The sequence below is a fragment of the Aspergillus steynii genome (assembly GCF_002849105.1).
Source record: "Aspergillus steynii IBT 23096 chromosome Unknown P170scaffold_10, whole genome shotgun sequence".
Taxonomy (NCBI): domain Eukaryota; kingdom Fungi; phylum Ascomycota; class Eurotiomycetes; order Eurotiales; family Aspergillaceae; genus Aspergillus; species Aspergillus steynii.
Genome location: NW_020194407.1, coordinates 362,635 through 390,586, shown reverse-complemented (window position 1 = coordinate 390,586; position 27,952 = coordinate 362,635). Strand labels below are relative to the sequence as shown.

General features: G+C 52.6%; 10 protein-coding genes and 2 non-coding genes across 12 annotated transcripts; 9 read left to right on the top strand and 3 right to left on the bottom strand.

Moving 5' to 3' along the window:
* The first annotated feature begins 152 nt into the window (after positions 1-152).
* On the top strand, positions 153-3,294 carry P170DRAFT_513950 (acetyl-CoA synthetase-like protein). Its single transcript, XM_024855164.1, has one exon. The coding sequence runs from the start codon at positions 171-173 to the stop codon at positions 3,288-3,290; it is 3,120 nt and encodes a 1,039-aa protein (XP_024698910.1). The 5' UTR covers positions 153-170; the 3' UTR covers positions 3,291-3,294.
* A 293-nt stretch (positions 3,295-3,587) lies between these two features.
* Positions 3,588-4,839, top strand: P170DRAFT_417808 (NmrA-like family protein; the record flags this gene model as incomplete). The annotated part of the gene is made up of 4 exons (XM_024847181.1): positions 3,588-3,857; positions 3,922-4,075; positions 4,130-4,462; positions 4,559-4,839. The coding sequence occupies 4 exons, from the start codon at positions 3,588-3,590 to the stop codon at positions 4,837-4,839; spliced, it is 1,038 nt and encodes a 345-aa protein (XP_024698909.1).
* An 80-nt stretch (positions 4,840-4,919) lies between these two features.
* On the top strand, positions 4,920-5,900 carry P170DRAFT_459268 (phytanoyl-CoA dioxygenase family protein; the record flags this gene model as incomplete). Its single annotated transcript, XM_024851854.1, has 2 exons — positions 4,920-5,676; positions 5,751-5,900. The coding sequence occupies exons 1-2, from the start codon at positions 4,963-4,965 to the stop codon at positions 5,898-5,900; spliced, it is 864 nt and encodes a 287-aa protein (XP_024698908.1). The 5' UTR covers positions 4,920-4,962.
* Positions 5,901-5,903: 3 nt separating this feature from the next.
* On the bottom strand, positions 5,904-7,530 carry P170DRAFT_417806 (putative hscarg dehydrogenase). The gene is made up of 5 exons (XM_024847180.1): positions 7,466-7,530; positions 6,928-7,416; positions 6,713-6,866; positions 6,308-6,646; positions 5,904-6,232 (listed from the first exon to the last, which is right to left on the bottom strand). The coding sequence occupies exons 2-5, from the start codon at positions 7,186-7,188 to the stop codon at positions 5,964-5,966; spliced, it is 1,023 nt and encodes a 340-aa protein (XP_024698907.1). The 5' UTR covers positions 7,189-7,416; positions 7,466-7,530; the 3' UTR covers positions 5,904-5,963.
* Positions 7,531-7,697: 167 nt separating this feature from the next.
* On the top strand, positions 7,698-9,985 carry P170DRAFT_459266 (putative RNA binding protein Ligatin/Tma64). The gene is made up of 3 exons (XM_024851853.1): positions 7,698-7,815; positions 7,908-8,763; positions 8,818-9,985. Exons 1-3 carry the CDS (start codon positions 7,795-7,797, stop codon positions 9,900-9,902), a joined length of 1,962 nt encoding a protein of 653 aa, XP_024698906.1. The 5' UTR covers positions 7,698-7,794; the 3' UTR covers positions 9,903-9,985.
* A 180-nt stretch (positions 9,986-10,165) lies between these two features.
* P170DRAFT_513946 (uncharacterized protein) lies at positions 10,166-10,820 on the top strand. The gene is made up of 3 exons (XM_024855163.1): positions 10,166-10,210; positions 10,318-10,540; positions 10,639-10,820. The coding sequence occupies exons 1-3, from the start codon at positions 10,192-10,194 to the stop codon at positions 10,697-10,699; spliced, it is 303 nt and encodes a 100-aa protein (XP_024698905.1). The 5' UTR covers positions 10,166-10,191; the 3' UTR covers positions 10,700-10,820.
* On the bottom strand, positions 10,761-12,249 carry P170DRAFT_393436 (tRNA maturation protein LHP1). The gene is made up of 2 exons (XM_024846021.1): positions 11,071-12,249; positions 10,761-11,015 (listed from the first exon to the last, which is right to left on the bottom strand). Exons 1-2 carry the CDS (start codon positions 12,153-12,155, stop codon positions 10,901-10,903), a joined length of 1,200 nt encoding a protein of 399 aa, XP_024698904.1. The 5' UTR covers positions 12,156-12,249; the 3' UTR covers positions 10,761-10,900.
* A 455-nt stretch (positions 12,250-12,704) lies between these two features.
* Positions 12,705-17,818, bottom strand: P170DRAFT_513944 (P-loop containing nucleoside triphosphate hydrolase protein). The gene is made up of 12 exons (XM_024855162.1): positions 17,489-17,818; positions 16,969-17,429; positions 16,848-16,915; positions 16,577-16,797; positions 16,490-16,524; positions 16,349-16,434; positions 16,137-16,295; positions 15,972-16,087; positions 15,796-15,913; positions 14,814-15,746; positions 14,008-14,754; positions 12,705-13,944 (listed from the first exon to the last, which is right to left on the bottom strand). The coding sequence occupies exons 1-12, from the start codon at positions 17,693-17,695 to the stop codon at positions 12,737-12,739; spliced, it is 4,359 nt and encodes a 1,452-aa protein (XP_024698903.1). The 5' UTR covers positions 17,696-17,818; the 3' UTR covers positions 12,705-12,736.
* A 1,250-nt stretch (positions 17,819-19,068) lies between these two features.
* Positions 19,069-22,062, top strand: chsD (chitin synthase D; the record flags this gene model as incomplete). The annotated part of the gene is made up of 4 exons (XM_024853922.1): positions 19,069-19,231; positions 19,539-19,591; positions 19,643-19,809; positions 19,873-22,062. 4 exons carry the CDS (start codon positions 19,069-19,071, stop codon positions 21,947-21,949), a joined length of 2,460 nt encoding a protein of 819 aa, XP_024698902.1. The 3' UTR covers positions 21,950-22,062.
* Positions 22,063-22,964: 902 nt separating this feature from the next.
* Positions 22,965-25,502, top strand: hsp88 (Hsp70 chaperone Hsp88; the record flags this gene model as incomplete). The annotated part of the gene is made up of 5 exons (XM_024844866.1): positions 22,965-23,039; positions 23,183-23,214; positions 23,320-24,757; positions 24,816-25,127; positions 25,188-25,502. The coding sequence occupies 5 exons, from the start codon at positions 22,965-22,967 to the stop codon at positions 25,500-25,502; spliced, it is 2,172 nt and encodes a 723-aa protein (XP_024698901.1).
* A 708-nt stretch (positions 25,503-26,210) lies between these two features.
* Positions 26,211-26,298, top strand: P170DRAFT_t209. Its single transcript has one exon. It is a non-coding gene; the product is annotated as a tRNA-Asp (tRNA).
* Positions 26,299-26,926: 628 nt separating this feature from the next.
* P170DRAFT_t210 lies at positions 26,927-27,014 on the top strand. The gene has a single exon. It is a non-coding gene; the product is annotated as a tRNA-Asp (tRNA).
* Positions 27,015-27,952: the final 938 nt, after the last annotated feature.

Here is a 27,952-nt window from a genome sequence, read left to right as displayed (position 1 = left end):
GTCGTGGCCCTCGACCGAGAAAAAGAAAATCGCCCTGCTTCACCGGAGCACCGGGAAGAGATGCAGTAGGTAGAGGCCTACCGGTGATGGTGAATGAGATATAAACCTTCTCCTGTTCAACTAGGAGCATTTCGGGGTATCCGGATCTGCAACACCACTGCACCAATACTATGGCCATTACCACGCTACCACCACAAGACTACGACTCGGCCGTGACTCGCAACCAGGGCCTGGGACAACTCTTCTTTTGCCAGGCCCAGCAGTCTGCTACATCCGTTGCGGTCGTCGATGGGGAAGTATCGGTCACATACAGAGAACTGCATTTCTTGGCCTGTCGTTTGGCCGGGGCCCTGTCCAAAGAGACCGTTTCCCGAGAGGAGCCCGTGGGGATTGTCGTTCAGCATGGTGTGGCGTACATCGTGGCCCAGATGGCTGTGGTGTATGCCGGGGGAAGTTGCGTTCCTCTCGATCCAAATCTATCGGACGAGTTGATTACACAACGGCTACAGCGCCTTGGAGCAAAGACGGCCCTCGTCGACGCACCAAACGGCGCGAGAAACCTGCCGTTCTCTCGGATTCTGGTGGGCTGGGGCGTGCCTGATATGCCGGCAGAAGAGGCGAAACCGGTGTACCCGGTCTGTACGGATCTCAACCACCGCACGCACATCATTCATACATCCGGAACAACCAGCGACCCAAAAGCAGTTGGGATTGCAGCGCGGTCTATACTTCATGCTGTTTACCACGCGCCCTTGGAACCAGTAAGGCGGGACGATGTCGTCGCACATGTCAACAACAGCAGCTTTGACGTCTCGTTATTCGATATCTGGGGTCCGCTGCTGAGAGGCGCGCGCATTGCTGTGCTCCATAGGATGGTTCTTTTGGACCTCCCGCTTATGGCAAGCCATATCACTCAGCTCGGTATCACGGTGATGGCAACCACGTCTGCCCTGCTTAACCTAGCCGCTACGACGTGTCCTTGGGCGTTTGCGAAGCTGCGGATCTACTTGATTGGAGGAGAGGCCGCGAATGCAGCAGCAATAGGCCGGGTTCTTAGAGGTGGTCCGCCGGTGACGTTAGTCAACGCTTATGGGCCGACGGAGTGTTGTGTTTGGAGCCTGGCGCGGCAGGTCAGTCTTGAGGACGTCGAGGCTGGCACTGTCAGTATTGGCAGTGCGATAGGCCGTACAGTGATCTACATTGCAGACGAGGCAGGCCGGGAGGTTGATGAAGGAGAGCTCTGGATTGGAGGCCCGGGTGTGTCTGCTGGGTATATTAACGATCCCAAAAGGAACTCGGCTGCGTTTACGACTGTCCAGGGCATGACTGCGTCTGGAGAGCCCGTCCGACTCTACCACACAGGAGACATCGTACGCAAACGCAAGGACGGCCAGATTGACTACATTGGCCGGGTAGACCACCAGGTCAAAATCCGCGGGTTCAGGGTCGACCTGGGTGCAGTCGAGAGCGGGCTTCTCCGGACCGGTCTATTCTCTGAAGCTATTGCCCTCCACGTCCCAGAGCTACAGCAAGGTGCGGGCTCTTTGTTAGTTGCCTATGTCATCCTCTCGGACCCCTCCAGCTCCACCGAGACTTCTCAAGCCAAGCAGTTACTGGCCAAGATACTCCCCGACTACATGATCCCGCAGCACTTGGAGCTCGTTTCAAAGTTTCCCTTGAACAGTCACGCAAAGGTGGATCGAAAAGGCTTGGTGCAGCTCTTCCGCAACCGGTGGCAGGCCCCGAGCGCTCTTCTGAAGAGCGCAAAGTCTGAGGATATCAGGACGACACTGAGTAGGTTGTGGGCTCGTATCCTACCTCCGTCCCGGGGCTACACCTATCAAGACGGTGATGATTTCTTCACTCTAGGGGGCACATCGCTGCAAGCATCTCTACTCATAAGCCAGATTCGACGTGAGTGCGGCGTGGAAGTTCCTCTCCTGGCGCTTTACGACCACTCAACGTTCGGATCACTGGCTGCTTTTGCCGAAAAGCGCGCCGGCACTGGCGCTGATCCCCGTGAGACAATCCGTGATGAACGCAACATCTGGCTGGCCGACTCCCGTCTCGCCGATGATGTATGCATCTCGTCCCAGGCCCCAGTGGACTGGACTAGTGACCTCGAGGGTCGGGTCTTTATAACCGGGGCGACCGGGTTCGTGGGATCATTTATGCTGGCAGAGTTGCTGCGCAGGCCTGATGTACACCAAGTTGGGTGTCTTGTCCGTGGATCCAATACCGCCGAGGCAACGCAACGCCTTCGGAAAGCCATGCACAAGTACCACCTCTGGGAGGAAAAAGGATTCATGAATAAGAAGCTAGTAGTCTTCCCTGGCAATCTAGAAGACAGACACCTAGGCCTCGGCCTGGAGCGCTTCAACCAGGTCGCCAACTGGGCCAGCGTTATCTTCCACCTCGGTGCCCGCGTCAACTATACGCAGCCCTACTCATTGCATCGTCCGGCCAACACCATTGGAACGCTGAATGTCATTCGACTCGCCTTTTCAGGCCGCCCCAAGTCAATCCATTACATGTCCAGCATCTCCTGCTTCGGTCCAACCGGATCCATTAACGGCACGAAAGTAGTGCACGAAGACGAGGCGCTCACTCCACATCTCAAGGCACTCCCGTACGATCACGGCTACGCCCAAAGCCAATGGGTGGTTGAGCAGCTTCTCCGTCGTCTCATGGATCGAGGTGCTCCGATAGCAATCTATCGACCAGGTTTCATCACCGGCCATAGTCAGACTGGGGCATGCAATCCAGACGACTTCTTCAGCCGCCTTATCCAGTCCTGTCAAGAGATGCAATGCTATCCGCACCTCCCGAGGCAGCGCAAGGAGTTTGTTCCAGTGGACTATGTCAATGCGGCGTTGTTGCATATCGCCTCCAATGCATCGTGTCTCGGGCATGCATACCACTTTGTCCCTTCCGATCCCAAGGCATCCATCGACATGGATTCATCGATGGAGCTAGTGGCGAGGGCTAGTGAATGTCCAATCAAAGCGCTTCCATACGGCGAATGGATCGCGAAACTGCTGGAGTGCACGCCCGAGCGTCTGAAGCCTCTGCAGCCCATGTTGGTAGAAAAGGTGCGACACAATCTGACGCGGTGGGAGCTCTACGAGAGCATGCCCACGTACGAGACCACCAATACAGAAAGGGCTTTGGCAGGATATCCGGGGGGAAAGCTGGAGTTTCCGGTTCTGGGGCAGGTCCTGATGAAGAGGTATATTGACTTTTTGGCGTCGTATCGGACCAGCGCTATGAGCAATGGCACATGTGGATAGATCGATCCAGTAGCTATGTTTCTCCAATTCCGAAAAAGACCTGACAGCTCAGTCAGAACAGCAATTCTCACCGAGAAAAGACTCGTCTTCTCGACGTCATCCGAATGCCAACTGCGGAGTACGGAGTATCTGGGCCCTCCGATCTCTCAAGGGCAACCCAAAACGCTGCTTCTTATTAGAATCGGGAATAGATCCGATACAAACCTGCTCTTGTTAAACCCCCTCCTGTCCGGACTCTGTTCCCCTTCCGCTCAGCACCGAGCATCGTTCCAACCCCCAACATCAGAAACAGTTCCAATGCCTCCAGATCCAACCTCTGCACGCCGCATAATCACCGTCTTCGGCACAGGCAAGCAGGCTGGGGCCGTGGCACGGTCGCTCCTCGCCGACCGGATTTCAAACTTCCACGTCCGTGCCGTCAGTCGCCATCCAGATTCCGCCGCTGCCAGATCGCTGGCTGCACTCGGCGCCGAGATCGTCCATGCTGACGGGTGGGATCGAGATGCGTTGACCAGGGCGTTTGCTGGGAGCTGGGCTGCGTTTGTGAATACCAACTCGGATGATCCGGTGAGCCTGGCTTTCCTGAACCTCTCTGATATTGGCGAGACTCGATCCGATATTGACTGGCTAGTCGTTTCTCCAACCCGACGGACCAACGGAGTTGGATCTTGGTCGGACGATCATCGACTGCCTGGGCGCTGCTGGTGTGCAGCATCTCGTGTATAGCTGCTTTGCCTCTTCGCTGGAGCAGACCCAGGGGAAGCTTTTCATCAAGCCCATGGAAAGTACGTACTCCAGTAGACTCCCTTGCTGGTTAATCAGTGGTAACTGGGAAGCAGTGAAATACCGCGCCCTGAGATACGCCCACGCAACGAACCACTTCACCACCATCTGCGGCATCTACGCAGCCTGGTACTTCGAGCAGTTCCTCGACCGCTCCACCGCGGACGTATTCGGGGGTTTTCCCTTGGTCCAGGACTCAGATGGATACTTTACGTTCCGGCCCCCGGTCTGGGGAGACGTCGAGTTGCCTTCCTTTGTGAGTGTCACGCATGACTTTGGGGACATCGTGCATGGCGTGTTACTCCAGCCGGAGGAATGGAATGGGAAGTCCATCCCTGCTACAAGCGACGTTTTGAGTTTTGAGGATGTTACTGCAGCTTTTGAGGACGGTAGGTAATCCAATCTCTCACCGTGTAACGCGCGCCGGATCATTTCTTTTTCTCCTGGCCTTTCATTTGATCGATCGCTCTAACAATGGCTTGCAGCTACCGGGCAGAAAGCCAGATACATCCCGCTTGGGTCCTGGGAGGATTTTGGGCAGGGGATCCCTGAGTTGGACGACCATCGACTGCTTTTTGCATTTACGCAGGCAACCGGGGGGCGATATTTCGGTGACGTGCCCACCGAGACGGACACGGCCTTGAAGCTCAAAAGATTGGCAGTTGAGGCACAGGGAAAGGAAGGTGGTCAGGCTAGGCTGTTGCGTTTGGAGGAGTGGTTCCGGGCATGCTTGCCAGCTAGGGAGAGTAGGGCTGGCATAAGATAGATACATATCTCCCTGGCTTCCTGGTTCCCAGTCGGAGTCTCCGGCGAGCAACAGTATAGTCTTCATTCTTCATCTCACTTGTCCTGTTAGCTACCTGTCCAATCCATCCACCCGTCCGTAGCAATGCTCCAAAGACTCGACGCACACATCGCTACAGCCAACGAGGCCCTCGATTCCCTCGCCCGAGATGGAGGCATCGTCCTCTGCAACCTCATCCCCCCGGATATCCTCTCGCAGATATCCACCGATCTAACCCCCCATTTCTCCTCCTTCTGGGAGAGCGACTCCCTCTTCAGCACCAAAAGCCGGGTAGTCTCCAGTATCGCAGCCAAATCTCCTTCCTTTATCACCAACATCGCCTGCAATCCTCTTTTCCTCGAGATCTGCGACCACCTCCTCACCTCCACATACACCTGCTGGTACGGCACCGAAAGCCAGGAGATTTTTACCTCCAAGCCACAGCTCAACGCCGCTATCGCCATTTCCAACCACCCCGGGAACGAGCCCCAGAAGCTCCACCGCGACGACATGGGCCTGCATCATCGACTCCCTGCCATTAGCGCGCAGGAATACCAGCCCGGCAGGGATGCGGCCGTGGGGATCTTCGTTGCGGCTACGCAGACAAACCAGAAGAACGGTGCTACACGGTTCATTCCCGGTTCACATCTCTGGGATACCGAGAGGAGGCCAGACGAGGGGATGGCGGTTCCTGTGGGGTTGGAGCCGGGCGATGCGTTTGTGATGCTCGCATCGTGTTTTCACGGCGGATCGGCGAATCGGTCGGACAGAGAAAGGACGATCTATTCGGCGTTCTATACCAAGGGGTACTTGAGACAGGTATGCTCTTTTGAAATCCCCCTGCCGATAAGCATGGGGTCCTTTGGCCCGCTAACCCGGATTGCCGTCAACAGGAAGAGAACCAGTATCTTACCCTGAGTAAGGAGCAGCTGGCCCAGTACTCACCTGAGGTTATGCAGCGCCTTGGATTCGCGGCCAGTGAGCCCTTTCATGGATGGGTGGACTTGAAAGATCCCAGGGAGGCACTTGGACTTGGAAATTGAGTTGAAGTGCTAGGGCTGCTACTATGGGCTTGCCACTAAATGCCATATCCATTGCCAGAACTCTCACGCCTCCTCGTTATTCTTGAAATGTCTCTCAAAGAAAGAAGCAAGCGTAGTCAACTGCAAATCACCGCCATCTTTCCCCTGAGCACTCGCTGCCAGCCTCTTCAATGAAGCTGCTTCTGCGGTGGACGAGGGCTCATTTCCAAAATAACGGCCGCCAGTCAGCTCGCCATACGCAAAGAGTAACCGGGCGTCTTCCATCTCCGGAATTCCCTCGCCCAACCGCTCCCATGAAGGCAGTGGGACATATCGAGCTTTTTCCCCCGTGACTACACATGTATACAGGCAAGCCAGTCAGCCATTTTTCTCATTGATGCATCCAACACCCGGGTGAAGAGACGTACCTCGAGCATAAATGTCCACGAATTCCGGCAGAGTGAAAATCTCACTCACACCCTGAATGTGCTTCCCATTGCTCGCCTCTATATCGAGCAGCATCCCATGAACGATATCTCCAAAGTCATCGGCAGTAGCTAAGAACGGCACCCCCTCGTCCTTTTCGTCTCCCCATCGCGGCAAATGTAGGCTCAAGTAGCCCTCGCGGTCCGGATGGTAAGGAAATCCGCTGTGGAGGTGCGCCATTGTTTCAGAGAGAAAAAACTCGTAGTACCAGCCTGCGTGGACGGAGCAGATTGTGTCGAAGTTGCCGGTCTGTTTCGCATAGCATTCAATGCGTGCTTTCACTGGGAACAGGAGTCAGCACCTGCATCTCGGACGTGGGGACTTTGCAAATAAGAGTAGATGCGTACTATCCATCGTCCTGATTGCCAGTTTGCCCCCGGTCGCCTCCCCAGCAGGCTTCATTGTACTGAGGATAACATTCTTCACCCTTGCGCTGCAAATCCCGTCGATAATGGACTTGCCCAGTTCGAATTCTGTCGGGCCTTCCGGGTTCAGGAAGATCTTGAATTGCACAACCCTATCAACGGAGGTCCCTGAAGAACACAAAACAAGGTATACAGACCGGATCATCGGAATTGGTATTCACAAAGGCCGCCCACGAGCCAGAGACAGCGTCCCGGACTTCCCCCTGGTTCCAGCCATCGGCCTGAACTAGTTCGGCGCCGAGCCTGTGTAGCGTCTGAGCCTTTTCGGAGGACGTGTCTCTTGTGATGGCTCGGACTTTGAAGCTTGAGATTTTGTCTCTCAACAAAGAGCGGACCACGGAGCCGCCTTGTAGGCCTGTGGCGCCGAAGACGGAGATGGTTCTTGGGGACGCAGGCATGTTGTTGTCTTTAGCAACGTGGGAGGCGTTGAACTTGGAATGGGTGAGCTACGGCAGAGGTGAGGCATCTGGCATGTTATACACCCCGGAGTGACGGATCGCTTCGGCCTCCGAAGCTGCATGTTAATGATCAATCGCTTCCAATCTCAACGTTTGAGATGGCAATATCACATGGTCCAAACTCAAAGGATGACTGATATTGATGCATTGCATGCATTTGATGGCTGCCTGGGTGATTGTAAATACAGTGCAACTACATGAGACGGAGTGGGTATACTGTAAGCATCACCAGTCGTGCTCGCTCGAGTCTCAGGCCATCTGGATCCCCCCCTCTTTGGCCAGGGCTGTCTCCCCAATTATCTACCGACAAGAAGATGAAGGACAAAACAAGATCAAGTGTTTTGGATTGTAGAGAAGTTCTGCCGGTTTTATGTAGACCGCCTTCCAAATATGTCATGGCTGTCCAGTGCCCTCCGATAAGAAAGTCTTGTAAACAACCTCCTCATTAACGCGGTCTCATTGGAAAAAGGAAAGGCTCATTGATTCTAGAAAACCAAATCTGTCTAGGAACAGGCATCCTACCTTATCCTACTCTGATCCCTCGCCATGTTCAAAAAGAAGCCCACGGTCGGCTACCCCTCCCCCGCATTGCTTCTCCGATGCGAACAAAATCGTGGATTCTCTTCCTCGACCACAAGCGCTAACTCTGTCCTTCATAGATCAAAAACCTGTCCCCTCTGCGGTCTTCCGATCGTCGAAAAATCGCCGACCAAATCATCAGCGATTACAAGATCGAAGTTCCCTCCAACACCCCAGCGGAAGACTCCAGCGCATCGGCCACCACCGCGCCGAGTCTCACCACCGTCCGAAATGCTCTTCTCCCCGATAATTCGCTGTCCGCGCGCTTCACGACGACGGCGGGACCTCAGCTGAAGGAGGTGCAGGGCACAGTGTACGTCGGATCACATGGAGGGAATGAAGAGCGGATTCTGTGGTTCAGGCTGGACCACGGCCCCGGTGCCGATGGACGCCTATACCCCACCGTCTACACGCTGTGGAATAATCCCAACCTGGTTCCCCTGGTGCACACTCCGGATTTCGTGATGCAGAAGCTGCGTGGAGGCGCCGATCTGATGACACCCGGGTTGGCGAATGAGCCGCCGTTCCCCGAGCGTGCGGTCAAGGGAGCCGTGATTGCGGTGGCGGGTCTGGACCGGCATACGGTGCCGTTGTTTGTGGGGATCTGCGAGATTGATATTTCGGCCCTCGGGGAAGTCCAGGGCTCGAAGGGACATGCAGTCCGAGGCTTGCATTGGGAGGGAGATGAGTTGTGGGCTTGGAGTTCATCTTCCCGACCTGGACAACCGTCTCCGGAGTATATCGAGGGCTGGGACGAGGATCTCGAGAGTGAGGAGGAAGGTGCAGAGGAGGTCCAGGAGAGCTTGGATGATTTGACGTTGGCTGAAAAGGACGCCGGCCAAACCGAAGGGCAGGAGGAGCCTCTAGGCGAAACCCCCGAGGATGAGCCCGAGGAGACGGAAGCAGCTCCGGTGGAAAAGGAGCCTTCTATGAAAGGTATCCCCTGCATACAACCTCCGTTACTTCTTCACGGCTGCTAACCATGCGCAGAAATTGACGAGGCCTTTGAAAAGGCATTCCTTTACTCCTTGCACAAGCTCAAGCAAGACAATCCCTCATCCCCAAACCACGGTCTATCCCTCCCCATCCAACCCTCCGCTCTCATCTCGAACATGATCACGCCATTCCTTCCTATATACACGGCACAGCAAGCGCAATTCTATCAGATCAAGAAGACGAGCTGGAAGAACGTCAAGAAATTCATCAAGTATTTGGACAAGCAGCGACTAGTCAAGTCCAAGGACCGCAATGGTCAAGAGACCATCATCTTGGATGTGGACTTTAATGACCGCCGCGTGGAACAGTTTGTCCCTTACCGACTTCCTAACAAAAACGCCCTCGAGAGCGCTGGGAAGTCCGGCGCAGCTGGAGCCAAGAAGCCCGAGGCTGATGGAGGCGACCCTGCCGTTGGCCAAACGCTCACCGTCCAAACGCTCTACCGCCCAACGCCCAAGGTCGTGCCGACTCTCTTTGCAGCGTTATCCAGCACCGACCCCAACAACTATTACAAGTACACGGACGTCTCCAACGCGCTGGACAAATATCTCCAGGCTCAGAACCCTCCAATCGTCAGCAAGGAAAACCGCCGCATCATCAACCTCAACCCCTTCCTCGCCAATAGCATCTTCACATCTTCGTCCGCCGAGGACAAAAGCACCGTCGCCCGCGGAAAGACCACGCGCGACGGCCTCCTGAAGCGAATCGTGGAAGACAACGGCCTGTTGAACAGATACTACGTGATTCTCCGGGCCGGACAAACGCTGGCCGATGTGAAACCCCGGCCTGGGGTAGCCCCCAAGGCCAACGTGATTCTGGAGCGTCGAACGGGCTCGAAGACCGTTACGCGGGTCTCCAACCTAGAGGTCTTCGGCATCATTCCGAGCTTGCTGGCCGAGGAGCTGCAGAAGAAGTGCGCCAGCAGCACTAGCGTGACCCAAGCCAACGGGGCGCCCAAGGGCGTGATGGAGGTTCTCGTGCAGGGAGATCAGCGACGTGCATTGGAGACGGCGCTGTCCCGACGAGGGCTCAAGTCGCAATGGGTGGACACGGTGGACAAGACCAAGAAGAAGAAATGATTCTCTATACTTGGGGGTTGGCTGTAGATACTAGATATCCCACGAGACGATTCGGGAAGAGCAATGAATTGCATATGTCTAATTGTCTAACTATACACTATCGTTACACTATGAGAGTAAACTCCTCTATCTGGAAGATGATGTCCAAAGACCATCGACAACTTCCCCGCCAGGATCGGAGACGCCCCGATTTCTCCCCTCCGCGATTCTCCGCAATATTAAACCCCTCATCCAGTGACTCCATCCCTCTTAACTCTTTCTCGCTTCTATCTCTCTGCCTCCCAGAACAATGCCCGTCTATCACATCGGTACGTCTTCCATCCTGCCTATTTTCCATTTTCACAAAGAAAGAAAAACAAAAACCACCCGCACTCAATCCAAAAAACTAACCCAACCCCACTAAACAAAATCACAGTCCTCTTCCGCCTCAAACAAGGCGTCACGCCCGCCCAGCTCGAAAACTGGTCGCGCGTGTCCCAAGCAATGGTGGGCAAGATCCCCGGCCTCGTGTCCCTGAAGACGAACCAGCCGCTGCCCATCTCCGTGCCTCGCGCCAAGGGCTTCGATATGGGTCTTGTCGCGGTCTTGGACTCGCCGGCCCATGTCGAGGGGTATGCGAGCCATCCGGCGCATTTGGAGTATGTTTTCTTTTTTCCTTCCCCACCCCTTCTCGTGTTGTTTTCTTTGCTATGGGGGTTGGTTGGGTGGGTGGGATGCTGGCTGATTGTGATGATAGGGTTCATAAGTTGAGGGAGGAGTTGTGTGAGGATACGTTGGCTTATGATTTGGAGTTTTGATGGATTACCCACGAGTCCTACAAGTGAAGTATATGATTATGAGACGGGATGACTTAAGTCTAGCAAGATGAAATGGTTCTGTCAATGGAGCAAAATACACAAGATTTTTGGAAAAAACGCCATTCGGGCCCCCAAAGATTCCCTTTTTCTTTCATACCGCAAACAACCCATGCTTTACATTCAAATTACATCTGGATATCATTACTCCTTCGCGTCAACCTTCTTGGCCGGGTGGTCGCCGTTGGCGGCCGATTCGTCCTCGCGACCACGCTTCTGGCCCGACTCGGTGGAGGTGCTCTGGATCACGGGGACACCACTGGGGGTAATGTGTGAGTTATTGAAGCATTCTAGAGGTGTGGATGGGGTCTTACCGAGAGTCCTTCTGGACCTCCTTGCGCTCCTCGAAGCCCTTCTTCTGGTCCTCGGCCCGGCGCTCACGCCAGTCGCGCTTGTTATCGCCGCCACGACCCCGGCCGCGACCACGGAATCCACCACCGCGCCCACGTCCACGGCCGTTGCTGGGCTTGATGCGACCGGCCTCGATATCCCGGACCTTCTCTTCGCAGTACTCCTTCTTGCTCTTGATCAGCAGGTCCTGGCCCTTCCACTGGGGCTTGGGGTCCAGGGCAAGGAAGGCCTTCTGCTTGTCTTCGGTCTCGAACTCAACGAAGACGCTTCCCTTGAAGGTCTTGTCGTGCGCACGACGCAGACGGATGGCGTTCGTGGGGCCGTAGGGCGCGAAGAAGGATTCGATCTCGAGCTGGGTGGTGGGGCCCTCCTCGCCGAAGCCCTTGGCGTAGACGCTGCGGTCCATGGCCTTGTCCTCGAACACCTTGACGACGCTGGGGTCGTGCGAATCCGTCACCGACTCGGGCAGCGGGGTCTTCCGGCGCACCGCGGTCTCCTTCTCGGTCAGCTCCAGGGTCTCGGACGACTTGAGGGCCTCGACGATGGCGCTGAAGGGCTGGAAGCGGCGCATGCGCTTGAACGAGTGCAGGAGCTCCAGAGGCACGGAGTGGTTGCTGCTGCCGCCGACCTTGCCGAGCAGGAACTTGTCCATGGGCAGGTTGGAGTCGGAGAAGTAGAATTCGACCTGCTTGCGAATCTCGACGGGGTCGTCCGTGATCTGCTGCGAGCTGGGGTCGAACTTGGCGTTGTTGCGGCGCTGGAACCGCTCGTTGCGACCCCGGTTGTTGTTGTTTCTGTTGTTGTTGTTGTCGCGAGACTCGCCCTCCTGGGTCTTGTTGTCCTTCTGGTCTTCAGCCTTCTCCGACTTCTCACCCAGCTTTGCGGCCGCGGCGACAATGCGAGCTTCCTCGGCATCCTCTGTAGGGGCCTGCTCTTCCTTCTTCTCGGCACCGTTGGCGGGGGCCTCGCCGTCGCCCTTCAGCTCAGCGAGCACGTTCTGGACATCCTGCGCCGCGTCGGCGTTGACGTTCTTCTGTTCGTCGGACATTGTGTAAGTGTGCGATGTGACTCAAGGTCTAGGAATTAGAGGTAAGAGAAAGGCAGGAAAAGATTTTTAAATGTAAAAAAAAAAAAAAAAAAAACTGTAATATTCAGGAACATGTTAGCCGATCTGACTCATAGTAGCTTCGTATTCAGCAAAGCCAGAGTGAGAACAAAATAAAGGCGCATGCGAGCAGTCGGGTAAAGGGCCGCTCTACACGCGCGACACGGCGAATGATTCGGACGGAGAGTCCGCGCTTTCAAAGTGCAAGGGATGGGGAAACTGTCGAGCGCAGAGGAAATCCATACCTAAGGGGACGGAGAGAAGAATGGATGGGAAGAGTGTCGTCCCTTTCTCCGGAGCAGCAAGAGTGAAATGAAATCAATTAAAAAATAAATTCATGCGCGGCGGGGGAAATTTTCTTTTTCGATGCGGAGCTGCAGGCTTCGACACCTGAGGCAGCAGGCGGGCACTGCTTAGGTAAGTGGCTTCTGGATGGGGTTAGCGCGTCCCATGCCTAATGTTTCCTATTTCCTATTCCTAGGGATCTATCTGAACTCATCCTATAAACACAATGGTCCCCACAACTATCCAGACCCTAGATCCCAAAGCCGCTTAAAATAACTATCACGCTGCAGCAAGGCCCCAGGTTCATCCCATTCGATGATCCGGCCAGAATCCATCACGACGACCCGGTCAAAGTCCACCACAGCGCCTAGTCGATGGGCGATTGCGATCACGGTGCATCCAGCGAATTGCTCACGAACAGCCTTCCGAATCAACATCTCGGACTTTTCATCCACGTTGCTGCTCGCCTCGTCGAGAAGGATGATTTTCTTATTACTTAACATGGCTCTGGCGAGGCAGAAAAACTGGCATTGGCCCTGAGAGAGTCGCTCAACATCTAGCACAGCGTCGAGTCCACCCATGCTTTTCACCAGATCTTCTAGTTTCAAACGACGTAGGACGGTGTGGATCTCTTCGTCGTTTCGCTGCCCCTGCAAGGTGAGATTTTCTCGAACGCTGGTCTGTTTCAAGAAGAATGGATGCTGTGGTACAACTGCAACCATGGATCGGACGGCCTGGCGTGGGAGTGTCGCGATGTCAATTCCGTCGATCTTGATGCTTGATTCTGGAGAAAGCTCAATCATTCGGAGAAGACAGGCTATGAGAGAGCTCTTGCCACTACCACTGCGGCCACAGATTCCGACTTTGAAGCCGGCAGGGATGTCCAGGTCGATGCTATGCAGAACTGGCTCGGATGCTGGACTGTAGGAGGCGGTCATGTTTTTAATAGATATATGGCCATGTAACGGCCAGCCCTCGGGCACGGGTGACACCTCCAAAGGCAGGTTCTCGGTCTCAGTCTCTCCGCAGAATTGCTTCAGACGCGCGATGGCACCGAATGACGTTTCTAGCATCGTCCAGCCTTTGATAATCAAAGCTAGGGATTCATTAAATGATGTCACGTTAAGGAGCGCCAATCCCACAAATTGCGGAGCAAACTGCGATCTTAGCTTCACGACCAACACCATCAGAATCGTAGCCATGGCAGCAACCATGAGATCCAGCACGAGTGCTAGCCAGCGTTGAATGCAAAAAAGCAAATAATAAGGGCGTTGAGATGCGTCTAAAAGCTCGAGGTGGTTCTCTTGAAAGTTCCTCTCCCAACCAAACGCTCTCACGGTTGACAGTCCTAGGAGGGTCTCGAGGAACTGCGTGAATAGTGGGGATTTCGCTTCCAGATCGAGGACTCGGACCTGGCGTGATGTCCGGAGATAGAATTTCTGAAGGACTGTCATTCGATGTTAGCAACGGACCTCGTGGCAGGAGTCAACATCAGGTATCAAAAACTCACGCCAACAGAGGAACAGAACAAAAGGGAAAATCGCTGCAAAATAGCCAGAGAAGACACACATGAGCACCGCGGCAAAGAGTGCAATGGCCAAGTTCAGACATAAATCAATCAAGGCAAATGGTAATTCTGTGTCAACTACAGACATGTCCTGACTGAACCGGTTAGTCGTGACCCCGATATCCGTCCGGGTGAAAAAAGACAAAGGCGCTTCCATGACGGTTTTCAATAATCGAGCGTGGAGAACCTCAGAGCTGTGCGGCACCATAAAAATGAGAAATAAAACTGCAGCTCCAATGATCCCCAGAACTGCCAGACCAGAAAGCAATCCGTAAAGTCCGACATAAAAGTTGTTGGTTGTTTCGTTGGCAATGACTGCATGGCCTGTCCAGAAGCTGAGCAGCAGTTCCGTCATCTTATAGCCACCACCATGCAGTATAACCATTGCAACAAGAAGCAACGAGTGCCATGCCGGCATGGAACCGAAATAATAACCGTATATGGCAAGCTCTCCAAACATGCGCTTAGAAGATTCGACCTCTTCGTCCACTGCGTGCGGTCTAGTAATTCCGGATTGTGATGTGCTAGACATAGCGAGGTCACTGTCAGCGTTCAAGGTTCCATTTTGCTTGACGTTCAAATCTTCGAAAAAATCAGTATCTGTCTGAAGCTTTTCGAAAGATCCCTGGTGCAAGACGCGACCCCTATCACTTAAGGCAATTACATGGTCCGCATGAGACAGTCGATGAACTGTTGAGGTGGTCAGTGATGTTTCATGTGGGTAAGTGATGCTTTCTCGAAACCCTTACTTGCGTTAGTGATACAGACAACCGTCGTTCCCATCTGTCGGAACAGGCCCCTGTTCGCAAAGAGCATTTGGTGAATATGCTCCTCGGTGGCGGCATCCTGGCCGGCGAAAACATCGTCCAAGAACACAATCTCTTTCTTCGAATATACCACTCTTGCAAGCGCTAGTCGTTGTTTCTGCCCACCACTCAGCGAAACTCCTCCAGTGCCTACCTTTGTGTAGTCTCCATTGGGAAGGTCCATGATGTCTTTTTCAAGCGCGCATGCTTGAGCGACCTTGTTATACCAGGCATCGTCGTAACTAGAAACGCCTATTATGTTGGCCCGTAGGGTCATGTTCTGTATCCAAGGCGTTTGACCGGCATAGGCTATGTCCTGGATACCAGTGTACACAAACCCCTTGGATGGCCGGATCTCTCCAAGCATCAGCTTCACGAGGCTACTTTTTCCCGACCCCACACTGCCCACGATAAAAGTGAACTGGCCCTTTCGTATTGTACAAGAGATATCGTCCAGGACTTTTGGCTCTGAATCAGTCCATCCAAAGCAAGCATTTGTGATTATCATCAGCGGATCACCGAAGCGTAAGCCTCTTGCATCTGCTAGAGGCCGCAGCTCGACTAAATTGGTAGCAGTATTCGGCGCAGTGGGTTTGGAATGCACACTACCCAAGTTTGAGCTGCTTTCGCTCAAAGGAAGTCGGTGATCTTTGCAACTTTCAGATAGAAGGAAGGCCTGGATGCGGTCGAAGCAGGCCATTGCCGTGCTAATCATTGGTATGGTCCGGATCATGGTAGCCATTGGGTCCGCGAGCAGATATATGAGGGAGAGTGAGGAATATGCCGATGCAGTGTCCAAGGGTTTTCCTGTGCTATTCGAAAGTATTACGAAGGTCGCAAATGTAGCCAGTGGTGCAATCGTCCTTAAGCTAGATCCTAATCACCGTTAGCCTGGCCATAGTACAGGTTGGGGCTGTATCTATACCAAGCAACACTCGGAGACACAACAGTTTTCGGGCCCATTTTGAGAATCTTAACTCGCTCACGCGTAGATTTTGAACCTTCTCAGTTAATGTGTCCGTAAGGCCAAGCATTTTGACTTCCTATAAACACGGCTTTTGATTAGAACACTGTTTGAGTAATCTGTTATCACTAACTTGCCTTCATTGAAGCGAGCATAGATGCCGTGACATCGACACGAGTTTGAATTGCACGAACCCATGTCTTTTGAGCGTTTCCCATATATTTTGCGAGACCCATTATCCCAAAGGTAGCAACTGATTGCCAGTCAATTCATCATCTTCCATGGTATGCGCCAAAACCTACTTATTGCCACTACCATAGGGGCCAAGAAGGCCATTTCGAGCTGCCTGTACAGCAGAAAAAGAGCTACTGCACACTCTACCGGGGCCGCCCAGACCTCATGTAAATTTGCAAAACCCTGGCAAATATTCTCCGAATCAGTAGACATGAGTGTCACTGCAACTATAATGGCCCGGTTAGAGCACTGGCTGCAGGAGTAAGAGAAAGCATTGTACCTGACTCATCTAGTGCTGTGACACTGAGGTCTAATGTCTTAGAGTATACCAGGCTGACCAGGCTACCTCTGACTGACGTAACTAATCTGATGTATCAGTGTTAGTCGAGCAAGAGCTATATATATACGAAAGTATAATCACCGATATGTGGCATGGTAAAACGCTCCAGTGGAGATCTGATCTTATGTCAGGAAGCATTTCCTATAATTCATAGGATAAGAGACTCACTGCCAGTCCAACGAAGACCAAAAACCATGCGCCCGTTAACCCCCAGCCAATGCTTTCCGGTTGAGACAGGTCACTACCGAACCCGACTGTACGTTCGATAAGAAATGGCTGGGTATATTTGAAGGCTATTAGGCAGACACGGGCAAAGATGCCTGATATAAATGCGGACTTGGTGGTCCACAGAGTCAACCAAAAAAGTGAATTATTCTTTGCTTGATTGGCTAGGATAACAATGAGTATTTTTTGTCTTGTGAATCCATCGATGCCTTACCTGAGTTCCAAGCATTCTCTATTTTAGTCAGTAGGCTCTTCGCAGCCAAATTATCATCAATAGGATACCTATAAAATAGTCAACAAGTGATCAAAACACAGGTAAAAGGATCTCCTCTTACAGATCCTGATATGTGATGAACCGGTCAAAACCAATCTTCATCAGCGGATTGAGCCACCAAAAAATGCTACGGCTGTATATCCCACTTGTCGCCTCTGGAGAAAGGCACCTGTACTGCGGGTAGAGAATCCCCCTTTTCTCCCATCCTTCCATTACAAGGATGAGACATTTAATTGCAACGGTAGAAGTCAGCAGCTTCGCCACTATGCCCCTTCCCTGGAGAGTCCATGAAGTTCTCACAATAGCGCAATCGAAAATTAGAGTAAATAGCAAGTAAACGTCGATGAGTGTTGATGGTCTCACCGAGCGAGTATGCTCGGTGTAGGATAAACCTAAAAGCACAACACCACTAACTAAAGCTAGAGCTGCGGCTGCAATCTGAGCTTTGGTGGTTTTTAGTGGTCCTGCCGTCCAGTACAGCAGGACACTGAGTTGCAGGATGTTGTACACAGTGATCACTCCCTGGAAGAGATGGGAATATGTCAGCGTTGTATCAGAATGAAGACTATCACAGGTTCTACCAGCTTGAAAAACGAGCGCCAGTTTTTATTAACTTTGCGCGGCTGTCTCGTCAACCACAGTAGGCGCTGGGGCGTCAGAATCACAAAAATGACGGAGGGCAGAATCGACAAAATAGTATTTTCGAAGAGGGGCGTGAAGTCAAATCGATCACTGTCTGTGGGGCCAAAACTGGATTCGGTCCAGTAGATTGTATTATTTTCGGCCATCGAGGTTAAATATTGATTTGGCGTTGTATTCTTCGAGTTATTATCGGCCAAAATGGGTGGTATTTATTCGGCGGGAAACCCGTTAGGCAGCCAGATGACTGAATATCGCTAGATGACGGGATTTTGGAGGGGCGTTGCGAGCTCGTTCCGGTGTCTACATAGCGCCTGCAGGGGTGCACATTCTCATATGTACCTTACTCCAGGCTCGTTGGAAGAAGACGGCGCCTAGATCCTGGACGGTATTCTTTTCCGGCTCCGACCACTTGGCAGTGCTAACTCGTAGCTCAAAGGGGAAAGGTAAGCCAGGTCTTGCCTCCGGTAAAATGAGACTGAGCACATCGTCTGTATCGTACTTTCGAAAATGTGGCTGGCCGTCAGAAATAAGATAGTGCCGTAGCAAGCAAAGACAAGGAGGGTCAGCACATGTTCCACACAGCTCATCATCTCTGCGTTATCATCTCTGTGTTCTCATCTCCTTTATCTTCAAGAATACCGCTGGAGAATTTTGAGGATCTCATCGTCAAGGTATTAATTTGAGACATTGGCCTAGCAGGCTGCCGTTTGAAAGTGACACGTCTATGTCCAACCAGTGATCAGCCCAGGAGTAGGTTGGGAAAAGAAGTTGCAATTCACAGCATGGAAGAAACATGACATCACTCACAGGACATGCTTGATCAAGACTGGGATGAGAGAAATTGTGATCTTTACTAGAAAATCGACAGCCAGATACAACAATGCCTTGATCGATGGCGCACGAGCCTGGGTGAGGAGAGGGTTAAGAGAAAACTGGAATGATAACATAAACATCAGGTTGCGTATCACTGAAACTGGAAGTTTGTTTGAGGGCCGCGAGAGGATACTGATGGCAGGTGGGAAGTGATGGACAAGTGATGGAAGAAGATGGATGAGTCCCGACGCGCAGTGTGGAAGATGGAACCGATGCCCTCTTGCCAAGCTTGGATATACTGCCATGCGGAAGGACTACAGATTTTTTAATGCATAAAAGAATTCCTGCGCATCTGAATATGGGCACTTCAGGCTGACAATAAACTAAGCAGACTCTCGTTTCGTAGCTATCACCAGGGCATAATGATTGAGCCACAATGAAACAGAGTATTTCTATATCCACAACACACCACTCCGTTTCAGACCGAGATTGACTCCAACGAGAAGGGGTCATCTTCCGGACCCAACAAAAGATGTCGTGACTTGGCGGCATTGCTCGTCCAAGGCCATCTCTTCTTTTACCAGTATAGAACCGTGCGGACTCTGCTCGGGTGCACCTCGCTCTGCTGCCCGGCCACACAGGGCACCTGCCTCTTTGGGGGCCAGGACAGCTGCCTTCTGGCTCTGCCTTTGCGAAGCGTGTCTCAATGTCTCGATGTCTCGATTGCTCGTCTGAACCTGGCTTGTGCCTCGACTATGTCAAACATAGATCGTATATCTTAATTTGCATCGGTCCCCCGTCGTATAGCATACTGTGCGCTCTTGGTATCCGAAGTGAACGGCTTTCGGTTCAAGTCACCGGTCTTTCAGGTAAGTCTGGCCATGTTATCATCGATGTTCGTTCAAAATTCAAGGGCTGACATGCACTCTTCAAGGCGCTAGATTCTCTAAAATCGCCTAACTGGTTCCTAAAATGACCTCGCTCTGGTTCTCCTTTTTGCACAAGTGTCCTAGAAAATAGCAAGTGAGTTCCCCAAGTACCAGTCTGGAACCCATTGCATGTCGATCTAATGTTCTCGTTGCTTAGGCTTCGCGTATTGCCTTCCGTTTATATACTTCTCCCTTCCCCGAGCGGATATATTTTCGTTGGTCGTTATACATAACGGGAATCTCACAGGACCTGTCACGATGGCAAGCGTCGAAGGACCAGATCCATGGCATATTGAGGATGTAAGTTACGTTTGATCATATTTGCAAGCCATCCTCTGACGGTGCTGCTAGATTGTGTACTTAGCAGTGGTCACACCGGTGCTATTAGCCGCAGCCTTTGAATTGCTCCTTTTGCTTGCCGCGTTCTTATACTGCCTAGTCAAGGTTTATCAAAAAGCGGATCGCTTGAGCAGCCGGATCCTTGCGGCTAGTATGATGGTTCTCCTTTTCTTTTTCAGGTAAGGCACTTAGTTATGGGGGGCTCCGGAAATGGATGCGATACTGAATGTATTTCCGTCAAGGGGCATATTTCTGCCGGTATTGGTCTTTACGATTCCCTTTCCACAGCAAATTTCGCGGCATTGGCCCCCTGAACTCGTTACTTTCGTCCAATGGTTTGCCCTTGGAGCTTTCACCGTGCTACTTGCTGTGCCCTGGTCTGTTTGCGTTGGCAGATTGATCATAACAACATCCTCGCGGCGGCCGGAGAAAATAAAACAGGCCTTTGCCAACCGCACCGCGCCTAAGATCGTCATCGTCATGCCAGTATACCAGGAACCTCCTTCGGAGCTGATCAAAACCATTGATTCGGTGGTCAACAGCGAGTATCCGAAGTGCCGTATCCATCTGTTTATTTCATATGACGGGGTCACCATGGACGAATCCTACTTGCAAGTCATCCACCACCTTGGGGTTCCGATAGCATTGGAAAGCTACCCGCAGAGTATCGACGTGACATACAAGGGCGTGAAAATGACCGTATCTCGCTTCGTACATGGAGGCAAGCGACACTGTCAACAACAAACGTTCAAATTGGTCGACAAAATGTATTTCGAATACAGCCAGCAGCACGATGACTTGTTTATGCTTTTCATTGATTCCGATTGCTTCCTGGATAAATTCTGCTTGCAGAACTTCGTGTACGACATGGAGCTCAAGCCGAGGTGCAAGCGGAAAATGCTGGCAATGACGGGCATCATTACATCGACCACGGAGAAAAACAAGCTATTGACCTTGTTGCAAGATCTGGAGTATATCCATGGACAATTCTTTGAACGGTCCGTAGAGTCGGGCTGTGGCGCTGTGACCTGTCTTCCCGGGGCATTGACAATCCTCCGGTTTTCCGCATTCCGCAAGATGTCCAAGTACTATTTTGCCGATAAAGCCGAGCGATGCGAAGATCTCTTTGACTATGGAAAGTGTTACTTGGGAGAAGATCGCTGGCTCACACACCTCTTTATGATCGGCGCAAAAGAGCGCTACCAAATCCAATTGTGTACGAGTGCATTTTGCAAGACAACCGCAGTCCAGACATTCTCTGCCCTGATGAAGCAACGGCGACGATGGTTTCTTGGCTACATTACCAATGAAGTCTGTTTGCTGACCGATATCAGACTGTGGAAGCGCTATCCGTTGTTGTGTATCATTCGGTTTATGAACGATATGATGCGTACAACCACGCTGCTCTTCCTCGTTCAGACCGTATCCCTCATCATGACATCGGGCCGGCTTCACGGTTTACCTCTTATCATCATAAGCGTGTCCCTGGTTCTCAATTACTCGCTCATGTTCTATCTGGCCATCAAGCTCAGACGATTGAAAGCGTTGCTCTATCTGCTGATGTTCATCCTGATGCCTCTGTTCAATTGGCTGTTCCTAGTGTATGGGATATTCACTTCAGGGCAGCGTACGTGGGGAGGCCCTCGGGCCGATGCCGCCAAAGCCGATAAAAACACGACACCGGAGCAGGCAGTTGAGCTGGCCAGGGCTCAAGGCGACGAGCTAAATGTGGAGGTCGATACGTTCCGGCTAAACACCGAAAAGCGAACGGTGCCCGTTCACCCGTCGGAGAATCTCAGAGGACGATTTTCTGCGTCCCCACAGCCTGGCAGTTACCCCGTTACCATCGTAGATGGCTCCGGAATCCCTCTAGCCAGTACCATGACACCTCTTCCAAGTGTGCCACGCATAGGCTTACATCCGGACGGTTCCTCCGAGTCAGTCTTCACGTCCGATTCGGATTCCAATTCCATGTCTCTCCCACTCCCCGTAGAGGGCATCCGGGTGCTTCCTCAAAGCACGATCGCGTGTCACCATGCGGGCAGCGCGGACGAAACATGTGTACAGGCCAGTGGATGCCGCGAGAGATCACAGTTGGGTGAACCAAATGTTCATGAACATTGGCTATCGGTGGATTCCACCTGCGAGTTAACGGATGGGACACCTCGCGTTGCGCAGGCGTCACAAGACCCGGAGCATCCGCCCATTCCCAGCGGTGCGACTAGGATGTCTCGAATGCTGCAGCGGCCTCGGCCGGGACGTCGAGCAAACAGACCGACGCGGACCCAGATGCCAAGGGATCCGGAGCACATGGTCTAGCTGCTCACACCACATGAGCACGCCGTCGAGAAGGATTTGGCGACTGCCACGTAACCCGGGCATCGCACCGTCTTGATCAGCCGCACCTCGAATGATCCCCCAGGTCGACCAGGCACGTCGGGTTAGATTGATATTGACTGATATTCCCACGAGCTTTCTGAGTCATGTTCTTTTTGTTGTCGTTGCTGTTTTTTGTTATCTCCCTAGGGCCACCATTCTTGTTAGTTACCTTGGAACCGGTTGGTATATTTTGTTCTGGCTTTCCCCTGAGCGGGGGCCAAGATAGTGGGACTTTTTTTTTTTCTCTTTCTTAGTGGGGAAACCCCAACACTGATGTAATTCGGAGTTTCCATAGCTTAAGAAATATCGAAGCGTGTCTCGAAAGGACGAGGGCTGCAATGGCATTAGGTAACGGGGCTCCCATGGCTCCAATGGGAGCAAGCGATGAGCTAAAAAACTCGGTAATCGATAAGGCGCCGCAACCCCGCCAAGGCGGTGAGGCCCACTTTCTGCAGGGCCAGGCGGGGCGGTGAGCGGCGGGAAGAATCCAGCAGCAGCCAGAAGGTTCCAATCGATTCAGCCGGGCCTTTTATTCTGCCAGATGCCAGCCAGAGCTGCTCTGCTCCATGATTCCTGTGGTTTCTGTGATTAGCAGTGGTTATTTCCCAATTCAAGCCCGATACCCGCCTCGCGCCTGCACAATTCAGCGTACCACTTTGGTTGCGCCTCGATTGGACTGATCGACCCCGCTGGACGAGCCAGAAGAGCCCACGTCGGGCCCTACTTAGCCACACCCATTCGATCACCGCCCGATAGTGGCGTTGCCTGCTTGCAAATTATTCTCCCCTCCTCTTCCGCCGCCCGCTCTTTTCCCTGGACTCGGGAACCTGCCCAACCTATTTTTTTTTTTCCCTTCCAACTTTCTTGATACCACCCTACTTCCTCCCCTCCCTACTTACCGCACTTCCTCCTTCCTCCTACCCTCTCCCCCGTATCACAGAAATCTTCACAGACAATGAGTGTTGTCGGAATAGATTTCGGTGCCCAGAGCACCAAGATTGGTGTTGCCCGCAACAAGGGCATCGATATTGTGCGTATCACCTCCCTGCCGCTAGGTTCCTTGTGCTATCTCGACCGTTGGGCCTCTTTCTCTTGAAGGGTGCTCCACCGCTTTCGTTTTCATCTGTCGGGATCGCAGCGCTGACTTCTCTTTGTGCATTTCGCTTGGAATAGATCACCAATGAAGTCTCGAACAGATCGACTCCGTATGTCCTTTGATCCCCCTCCCATCCCCGTCACTCGCCAGTTTCCCGGCTGGGTGATTTTCTGATAGGCATAAAAGAGCCAACGCTGACTGGTCTTCCCTGCAGTTCCCTGGTCGGATTCAATGCCCGCAGCCGAGCCCTGGGTGAGGCCGCAAAGACGCAAGAGACTTCCAACCTCAAGAACACGGTCGGCAACCTCAAGCGGTTGATTGGCCGCTCGTTCAACGACCCCGATGTCCAGCTGGAGCAGCAGTACAACAGCGCTACCATCTGTGACGTCAATGGCCAGGCCGGTGTTGAGGTGAACTACCTTGGCAAGAAGGAGAAGTTCTCGGCCACTCAGCTCGTGGCCATGTACCTGACCAAGATCAGAGACATCACCGCCAAGGAGCTGAAGCTTCCTGTCTCCGATGTCACCATCAGCGTTCCCGCTTGGTTCACTGATGTCCAGCGCCGGGCCATGCTCGATGCCGCCGAGATTGCTGGCCTCAAGGCTTTGCGCCTGGTCAACGACACGACGGCCACCGCCCTCGGATACGGTATCACCAAGCTGGACCTGCCCGGCCCCGAGGAGAAGCCCCGCCGCGTCATGTTCGTCGACATCGGCCACAGTGACTACACCGCTTCGATCGTCGAGTTCCGCAAGGGTGAGCTCAACGTCAAGTCGACCGCTTATGACCGTCACTTCGGTGGTCGTGACTTCGACCGCGCTCTGACCGAGCACTTCGCCGACGAGTTCAAGACGAACTTCAAGATCGACGTTCGCACTCACCCCAAGGCCTGGTCCCGTACCCTCGCCACTGCCGAGAAGATGAAGAAGGTCCTTTCGGCCAACCCCGCCGCTCCCATGAGCATCGAGTCCCTGATGGATGACGTTGACGTCCGCGCCATCGTCAAGCGTGAGGAGCTGGAGGTCATGATCAAGCCCCTCCTCGACCGGGTTACCGCTCCTCTGGAGGAGGCCCTCGCCGAGGCCAAGCTCAAGCCCGAGGACATCGACCACATCGAGATGGTCGGTGGCTGCACTCGTGTGCCGGCCATCAAGGATGCCGTCACCAAGTTCTTCGGCAAGAACCTTTCCTTCACGCTTAACCAGGATGAGGCCATCGCTCGTGGCTGCGCCTTCAGCTGTGCCATCCTCTCCCCCGTTTTCCGTGTCCGTGACTTCTCCGTGCACGACATTGTCAACTACCCCATCGAATTCACTTGGGAGCAGTCGGCAGACATTCCCGATGAGGACACCAGCCTGACTGTCTTCAACCGTGGCAACGTTATGCCTTCGACCAAGATCCTCACTTTCTACCGCAAGCAGCCTTTCGACCTTGAGGCTCGCTACGCCAAGCCCGAGATGCTGCCCGGCAAGATCAACCCCTGGGTTGGCCGCTTCTCCGTCAAGGGCGTCAAGGCCGATGCCAACGACGACTTCATGATCTGCAAGCTCAAGGCCAGACTTAACCTGCACGGTATCCTGAACGTCGAGTCCGGATACTATGTCGAGGATATGGAGGTTGAGGAGCCCGTTCCCGAGGAGGGCAAGGGTGATGTAAGTATCCTTTCTTTAAATTTGGGGATGCATGTGGCTGACTCTTTTTTCCCATCAGGCTATGGACACCGATGCTCCCAACGGCGACGAGCAGCCCAAGAAGACCCGCAAGGTCAAGAAGCAGGTTCGCAAGGGCGACCTGCCGATTTCCACCGGCAGCCCCTCCATTGACCAGACGGTTCGGGAGGCCTGGACCGAGCGCGAGAACGCCATGTACATGGAAGACAAGCTGATCGCCGAGACCGACGAGAAGAAGAACGAGCTGGAGGCCACCATCTATGAGATGCGCGACAAGCTTGACGGAGTGTACTCCGAGTTTGCCAGCGAGGAGGAGAAGGAGAAGCTGCGCTCCAAGCTTATGGACCTCGAGGTAAGATAGCTTTCCTTTGCACAAGAACCAGGAACATCATGCTAATCAACTCGTGTGCAGGACTGGCTCTATGAGGACGGCGAGGACACCACCAAGTCCATTTACGTGGCCAAGCTTGACGAGATCCGCTTCATTGCTGGCCCCATCGTCCAGCGCTACAGGGAGAAAGCGGATGCCGAGCGCCAGGCCGTCCTGAAGGCTCAGGAGGAGGAGGCCGCCAAGAAGCGCGCTGAGCAAGAAGCCCAGCGCAAGGCTGAGGAAGAGGCCAAGAAGGCCGAGGAGGCCTCGAAGAAGCCCGAGGGTGATGCCGATATGAAGGATGCTCCCGCTAGCGGTGACGCCACTCCCTCCGGTGAGACCGAGGAGAAGCAGTAAACAAGTCTTCCCTTTCGTGATCATGATATCTCGTTTATTTTCTTTTCTTTCTGTGCTTTTTTGACATGGAGGACGACGACTTGCTTATGCAGCTGGATGACAATGGCCATGAACAATATCAATTTACGTTAAAACACCCTGATGTTATATTTTTCTTTTTTTGTTTTCTTTCTCACCTTTCTCCTTACCTTTTGCGTTTCTTTTTTACCCCTTCCTTTCTGTGACCACGATGTGGCAAGACGATGTAGACGAAAAGGACCCCGGGTTTCTCGTTTAAAATTGTTGGCGTCTGGATGTATCCGATTGACAAAGACCCTTTTCTCTCACACTGGGCATCCGTCATCAGGATCGAGCGAGAGACCGACAATCGCCGGAACGCAAGCGGGAAGATCAAGGGGAGGGAACCCTGTACGAACGACTTTCGAAAGACTTAGACATGACATGTGGATAGACTGGCGAAACAAAAAGTACCCGGATGTGAATACAAAGGCGCGAATATTTTTTTTCATGAGCAGATCTCCATGCGGGTAACGTTGCTGGTCGTAGCTTGTAGATACTCGGGTTCTGTAGCAACTCGGTTGACGAGAAGAGGAGAAGGAGGAGTAGTCGGCTAGGGATTGTTTCGAGCAAGGAGTTATCATCTGATCTTTTTGCTGGGACTTTTTTTAGGCTCATGTAGCATTATTCTCACGGCTTCAATATCTCCAATCCTCGATGGTCTAACGGTCATGATTTCCGCTTGTCACTCAACAGAGAACAAGCGCGGGAGACCTGGGTTCGACTCCCAGTCGGGGAGATTTCTTTTTTTCCTCGATCCACTCGTTCTTCTAGTGGACTTGTTCTTTTTCTTTTTCTCTATTTTTATTTCTTAGGTATGTATATATATACTTTGCCCATGGTGCCAGATCTATCTCGTTTGCTTTCTTCTGATTATTGTTTGTCTGCTATAGGATGGTGAAGACCCGGTCTCTTGGGTTCTGCTGTAGAAGCCCTCGTCCGACGGTCTCGCCCGGCCTGGTACTGGCATAGATAATCAGAGTGGCGATTGGTTGGCTGATATATTTCTGTATAACGGGGTACGCTTGATGGGTATTACCATGATCAGACCGTGTTTATTTTACTGGGACCCGGATCTTTCTTCCCCGCGCGTTGTTTATGGGTAGCCTTCCGGCAGAGGGATATATAAAGCACCCGCGAAGCACAGCATAAAAACACCACCCATGCTCGCTTTTGCTGCCAGAATAGCCCCATCCACCAGTCAAACAAGCATTTAAGAAACAACAGAACCTCAGAAGAAAATACATCCCCCATCACCAGTCCCAACGGCACTATCAGGGCTATGTGGATCTCAGACCGCACCCACATCGCCAACTCGCGGGGCTCCTTCCCATAGCGTCAAAATAGCATCAAAAACTCTATCCACTTCCTCGATGGTCTAACGGTCATGATTTCCGCTTGTCATCTCACAAGGTACAAGCGCGGGAGACCTGGGTTCGACTCCCAGTCGGGGAGTTTTCTTTTTGATTTTTTTGCTTGGTTGTTTCTGATATTTCTTTTTTTTTCTTCCTCTTCAAGTTGCTGTCGAACCCAGAGTAGCCGTGCAGAGAGAAGCATTGCCGGAGAGGGGTGTTGCTTTTTATATCCGAATAGCATGCCTGTGTTGTTCTCGTATACTCATTATCCCAAGGTACACTCACTACCCTCCAAGTTCGCTGGATAGCAGTAGAACAAGATTGCCAGTATGCTAGCTTTATTTCTATGCAATGTACAGACTACCCTCACTGGCTCGCATTCCAATTTCTCTGTTGGAAAGCAACACCGCTGGGAATCTACATAGATAGACCGAGAAACAAACACTCGCCGAGTTACAGAAGATATGTCCATATATCGGCCCAAGTCCGGCCATCGCCATAGGCAAGATCGACGGATGCTATCGTGGGCGCTTCAAGTAGAAGGTACATGAATTCACCGGGGAGGCTAACGGTCGTCTTAGATAACGCTATATCGAAGTAAATTTGTTCTTAAACGCTCAGGATATACCGATGCAGGATGGCGTGGGTAGTCTGCTGCACAGCGCTACTATACGATGTCGAAAGCGGGAAAACTCTGCTCACATCATCGAGGTTGTCAGCCGGGGTGATGTTGAGCAGGCGACGTAGATGGTTGACAGTAAAATCGCGGGGTTGATAGAAATTGGTGGCAGAAGAGTATATGGCCCTCAATAGCGATAGCCACCAGGTACTTGTATGAGAAATGACAACGTAATTTCCTCATAATAATGCAAAAACCGAAGGAGTGTCGTCAATGGTGCTCGGCAAGCCCTACTTACATGATGTGAGTTGATGCAGGCCTATACATTAGCTTCATAGCCGAGGGAGGTATGCAGAACCATCCCGAATAACTGATCAATGAAAAAAGGCGGCAGGGCACAAAACCAGGGTGGTTAAAGA